The sequence below is a fragment of the Arachis duranensis genome, chromosome 4, assembly GCF_000817695.3.
Source record: "Arachis duranensis cultivar V14167 chromosome 4, aradu.V14167.gnm2.J7QH, whole genome shotgun sequence".
Classification (NCBI taxonomy): Eukaryota; Viridiplantae; Streptophyta; class Magnoliopsida; order Fabales; family Fabaceae; genus Arachis; species Arachis duranensis.
Window position 1 is genome coordinate 106,738,783 of NC_029775.3, and position 6,085 is coordinate 106,744,867.

The 6,085-nt window shown below is 38.3% G+C and overlaps 1 protein-coding gene across 1 annotated transcript; it reads right to left on the reverse strand.

Moving 5' to 3' along the window:
• Window positions 1-209: 209 nt before the first annotated feature.
• On the reverse strand, window positions 210-6,079 carry LOC107485597 (probable pectin methyltransferase QUA3). Its single transcript, XM_016106132.2, has 7 exons — window positions 5,471-6,079; window positions 4,577-4,780; window positions 4,280-4,490; window positions 3,931-4,192; window positions 3,452-3,757; window positions 2,890-2,985; window positions 210-764 (listed from the first exon to the last, which is right to left on the reverse strand). Exons 1-7 carry the CDS (start codon window positions 5,918-5,920, stop codon window positions 557-559), a joined length of 1,737 nt encoding a protein of 578 aa, XP_015961618.1. The 5' UTR covers window positions 5,921-6,079; the 3' UTR covers window positions 210-556.
• Window positions 6,080-6,085: the final 6 nt, after the last annotated feature.

A 6,085-nucleotide genomic window follows, 5' to 3' on the forward strand; every position in this document is an offset into this window, starting at 1 on the left:
CCTTATTTTCGAAGATCTAATTTCCTAGATAAATACACATCTCTTGTTCATGCAACTTGACCATGCTAATGAATTGCATTCTTCAAAATATATTATATATAAGCTTAAATAAGTTTTTGGTTTCTAATTTTTTTCGTTTGGTTTTAGTATAATAAAATTTAAAATATTTTTGATTTAGTCCCTGCAAAAATAGCAGAAATAGCAAAAGGTGAAGCAAAACGAAATCAATTTTGGTTGTGATTCTTCTTTAATAATAAGCAATGATTAACAGCTTCGAATTACATTTCATCCCTGAAGCCAAGAGGAAACACAAATAACATTGGCGTGTGCTCTTCACATAAAACTGCACAACGGTGTTCATATCTTTAATCAACACTCAAATCCTATCATTACTATCTTCTTTGTATGAATATTGAACAGGTTGGAAGGAAAAACTGCCCCCTTTTGATGCACAGAGAAGATATATTGGATATCCCCGCCACTCAATGCCAACAGAACAGAACAGAGAGAAGGGAACTTTACCTAAATTACATAGCTGTGTTAGTGGTAATGACAATTATTGTTTCCAGAAGGTCTTTGTTGCAACTAGAATCTTTTCTTGGGCGTGTGATTCGGGCTCTTTATCGTATATGGTAGCCTTCCACCTCACTGCCTCGGAAACACGAGCAACTTTCTCTATTACTTCAGGGGTATCCCTCACCACAACAGTTCCCTCCGGCCGCAAAATTCGGTCCATTTCGACCATCAAATCAACAAGACTACATCTGCAATAGAGTCATGAAGCAATAGGAATGAGCTTATTACTTATGTCAGACAATTGTTTAAATGCATGTTGGGACACATTATCATATGAAAGAAGAGAAAAAAAAATAATCCAATATTCACGCAAAGCTCTACAAACTAATTATTCAAACAAATTTAACCATGTTCCAGAAGTAATTATTCAATTTTACATTAATCAGCTTTGAACTTTTGATATTTGAGTGGTAGGTTTGAGAGGCTTCCATTGAATATATATAGAATTAGGTTGTAGAGTAATAGCCCAAATAGGTCCCTAAAGAATTCACGATCCGACAAATTTGTCCCTAAGAAAATTTAACTAGCATTTTGGGCCCGGCTTTTTTCGTTATACGCTAGATACATCCCCAGTCCAGTTTGACCTGGTTAAGACTAACGGCGAAGTCTTATGTGTCTGTTAACTTGATGACATGTTCAATTAAGAGAGATGTGTCGAGCGCAGAACAGTTTGGTCCCTGGCCCACATGGCCAAAATGACGTCGTATCAGATGAGAGAACGACGTTGTTTCGAGGAGAACAATTTCATCCCCAGGTTGGATACCAGAGGCACGAAACATTGCCGTTTTAAAGGGGAACCTATCTGACTGATAAAGTGGTTTTGGGGAGGGCCCTATATGACTGAGAAAAGGTTACATTAGTCTAAATTCCATTCATAGACAATGTTTTGTGATTTTGAAAACACAAGTTGATGCATCCGGACTTACTAGCATGCAAAATGCAAATCTTTCCTCTCATGCCACTCAAATTGAAAATCCTCTCTCTCATGTCACCCAAAAAGTTCCAAATAATCTCATGGTAAGCTAATTGCAAATGCCTTCATGTGTACGTTTAGTTGAAAATTGTATAATCCAGTCCCATAACAATATAAAGACAATTTTATATTTCTATCAAGGAAGACAGGCTCAGCAACCATTTAGATGTCCAAAGCAGACGATAGTTAGGCCCAAGGTTTAGAGGAGTGTTGGCGTTGAGACAATGGCAGCAGCAAGCAGTGGCACAGCATCCAGAATGTTCAAATTCATTCCAACTCCCGGACTGAACCTCTTTAAGAAATGATGCTTTCTTGAATCAGTATGAAACTTATTATGGAGGGGATAAGACCATGTTTTGTTATTGTGACGGAAACAAACCTCCACTTTTAATGTTTTTCTTCTTTCTACTTTAGGTTAGTGTGTGAAATAGACCGTCTTTTGTTTGGTTTGGTTTATATTGCTACTAAGCTTAGCTACTTATTTGGATACAATATTTTGATACTCTGTTATGTTAGCATTTTGATATATGGTGAAACAACATATCTAGTTTGGATATACACGGTGTTTCTTTTATACTAATTCGCCACCATTGAATTCATTCATATTTAACTAGAATCAGTCATTGCAATACAATCATTTCTCAACCAGATAGGTTTCCCAAAAAAAACACTTTTGTCAGTCAGATAGGCCCCAAAAAATATTTTATCAGTCAGATAGATCCCTCCTTTAAAACAGTTACGTTTCATGCCTTTGGCGTCCAACCTGGGGACGAAAATGTCCTCCTCGAAACGACGTCATTTTGACCACGTGGGCCAGGGACCAACTATCCTGCGCTTGACACGTCTCTCTTAACCGGACACATCATCAAGTTAACAGACATGTAAGACATTGCCATTAGTCTTAATCGGATCAAATTGGGCTGGGGACGTATCTAGCATATAACGAAGAAAGTCAGGCCCAAAATCCTAATTAAATTTTCTTAGGGGCAAATATGTCGGATTGTGAATTTTTTGAGGACCTATTTGGGGTATTACTCTTAGTTCTATTTAGATCAAGCATGCTAAGCTTCAATACAATAACACTAGTTAATATACGCTAATGAACATTTCTAACCAACTACAATAACCTTTTGATTTGGAAATTCAATCAAATTCTACTTATCCTTATAATGAACTAAATATCCCCCCCTCCCCTCCCTCTCTTTATCTCTTCAACAAAATAAAAGAACGAAAACAAAAATGAAAAAGAAAAGAAAGAGGAAAAAAATTCCAAAGGAAAGAAAGAAAAGAGTTCCCAATTCAACAGAGCAACAGCTATGCTGTTTTGTACATAAAAGTACCTGCTTTCGCCAGAAGTTGGATCTTTTATAAGCGAGCCAATGTTGGTAGCATGGAGAAGATCATAAGTACGAGGATACGTTGAAAAAGGTTCACACCTGTGTGCATAATCAGTAAAGATTAGATGCAGAAAAATTCATCCATTACAACATCACATGCAAGTTCAAATGAGTTAAATGAAATGTTTTATAGAATATACTCTGAGCTTAACATCAAGTAAAAGTTCAAATAAGAGCTGACTGAGACATCCTCATGACAGCAAATGGAAAGGCAAACCACAAATATTGTGAACGAGTCAAAACTTGAGGGAAAAAGCAACTTGCATGCAAACTGATTCAGCCGAAATACCAGTTGAACAAAGTAGTTTGGCAGTAAGGTTAAAAGACAATTATCATTACAACAATATTTTTCTGCCACGTATCTGATTTCAAGACCTTAGCAACAACGAAAAGAACGGAAATTTCCGTGCCAAACAGTAACACATGTGCCAAAGATCTCAATCCTAAAGATTCTGGACAATCCCTTTAAAACAGGATGCTTGAAACTCTCAGGAAAAAGACTCACCAATCATGATATAGTCCAATAAGGCCTCTGTCATAGATCACATCAAGAGTTGACGGCTTATCATTCATGTCCATAACATTGCGCACAGCTGGAGTCCCCAACTTTATGTGTAGAGATTTTTTATAGTGCATAACTCTCCTTATCCACCTTTTATTGTCAGCCTCGTACAAATGAGCCTCATTTTTCATTACTGTGGACCTTGGAGGTACAGTGTTAAGCCTCTCTGGCCACTTGGGAATCTGTCCAATAGCATATTCTCCTTTGACAGAAGATGTCCTTGTGACACACCTCTTCAATTTGAAGTACCTGTAAAATAAATAAAGCTTAATTTCACCCTTCAAAGTAATCAATGAGAGATCTACTAACAATAACTACATTCATCCAAGTGCTATACACCTATATCAATTTCAAAGTAGACAGAGAGAGTATCAAACATAATAAAATGAAAGATAATTCATAGTAGCTATACAGGAAATTACCAAGCTTGACTTGCATCATCTGAATCATCACATAATGCAAGACCAAAATCATTTTGGTGGGGGTGACACATTTTTCCTGCAGGCTTCTTCCAGATCGCAGTGTTACCATCTACAACTATCAGTTCATAGCACAATGCTCTTGCTACAGCCTGGAGATCAGACCATTCTTTATCTTGTTTAGCCCACTGAACAGGGGGGCCAGAAATGACCAAATATCCACCAGGACGAAGTAATCTATCCACTTCAATAAAATAGGTTGCATCTGCAAAGCATATTTTCTGCATTAGAGAAGCAGCAAGCCTTCATGATTCAAATATATGGAAAAGGTCAGTAGTGAAGAATAACTCACTGTAGGCTGTAAAAGGGATCAAACAGCGAGAACAATGAACTAAGTCAAATCCAAATGCAGGGAATGGCAGTCGACGAGTGCCAAGCATGGCAACGAAGGCTGGTATTCCTCTTTCCAGAGCAAATTGTATCTGTGATTTATGTGAATCTCTTGGAGCAAAAGACATGGCTAACATATTTTGAGCTAGTAAATATCCTCCAAAACTAGCAACCTGTAAAAGCAAGATATATATTTCATGTTAAACAGCAATAAAATCTAGTACGATCTCAGAAACAAAAATGGAAAACTAGCTCTTACCCCGCACCCCATGTCAAGAGCAGTCCTCATAACACCGTCACGTATAGGAATGTATTGAGCAAGCTTTTCAATATACTGCTCTGCTCCATCTGGAAACATTGTACCACCACCAGGGAATATAAAGTGTTGACCTTCACGCTTCATCCATCCCTGGTGACCTTTCCTGTCAGCAATTTTGTTGTGTGGCATGTTATCGTGCCATATCTGCAAATTTGGAAGGAGGATTGAAGAATGAGAAATAAAACTAGCTTTATTTATTTCATACTTAAAAAAACCACTTAATTCAAATATCTTTGATTTTCAAAGGAATATGTTATAACTCAAGTGAGCCTTTTATATTCCTAGGAAAAACCATTTTAAAAAAAAGAATTTAATTTTGATACACTGTTAGTGTAAAACAGTTTTAATGTGCATTCAATCATATAACACCACCTTAGCAACAATAATTACATTGACAGCATGAATGGTTATCCAAAAGAATACATATAATTAAACAACTGTTTAAAACGTTTTATACTATAGTGCATCAAAATTAAACTCTTTAAAGAATATTAATGAATTCATAATAATAGAACATATGAAGCCCTACACATTAGGGAGCTTTCTCTGTCCTAGTTACTCTAGAAACTACATAAGTTCAGTTCAACCGTCTAAATATCAGCAAGCATTTCGGTAATCATAACTCTAAGTCTCTAAATTAGATACATGCATCAAGTTCACTTCTATGGCTAAGTAGCCATGTAGCCTTAATCCTAATTTTCTAGTTCCAAACAGAAAGTATCTACGCGAAATTTTTACAAGGCTATATCATTTCGCAACACGGAATCAGCTACAAGCAAAATCAAGAACGCTGCACTAAAAATTAAACAAGCAGAGTTGAGAGCATAGAAGAACCTTATGCAAGCTCTCCGGCCAGTGAACCGGGATCCGGTACCCCTTGGGCGGCGGAATCAAGCAGAGAGGAGTATCAATATGGCGAGGGCAGTGTCGCTCTCTGTAGAAGTTCATCTCCCTACTCAGCAACCTGTTCACTCTCGGATCCTCGCAGGGCATGTGGTCTACCTCCTCCGCCGAGCACGCGTCAAGGAAGCCGCCTCCGCCACGTGGCTCCCCGTTCTCAATTGCCGAGACGAGGCGGAGGCGGTGGCGCGGGTCGGAGGAGCGGAGGAGGGTGTTGCGGCCCGATGCGGCGAGGGAGTCGCCGAAATGTGTGAAAGCCATGAGGAAGAATATAGCGACAAGGAAGAAGAAGAACAAGGTTATGAGGTCGAGAAGGCGCCATTGGCGAGGGTTGATTATGGCGGTAATGAAGTTGGTGCTGCTCCGTTTTGAAGATAGAGCCATGTTTTGAGATCGGAAGTTGGGGTTTTGAAGTGTGTATGTTAAGTGTTTGACGAAAAGTGTGTGTGAGATATTAGATTTGGATCTTCGTACTCACATTCTCATACACTGTAGGATCTCATATTCTTGGCTAAGCCACTTCTGGTAAATGCTGCCATCACATGTTAT

Coding starts and splice junctions, on each gene's coding strand:
- LOC107485597 (XM_016106132.2), bottom strand. CDS start 5,920: ATGGCTCTATCTTCAAAACGGAGCAGCACCAACTTCATTACCGCCATA. Junction 4,491..4,576: donor CTCTTGACATGGGGTGCGGG/GTAAGAGCTAGT, acceptor TTGCTTTTACAG/GTTGCTAGTTTTGGAGGATA. Junction 4,193..4,279: donor GATCCCTTTTACAGCCTACA/GTGAGTTATTCT, acceptor TATGCTTTGCAG/ATGCAACCTATTTTATTGAA.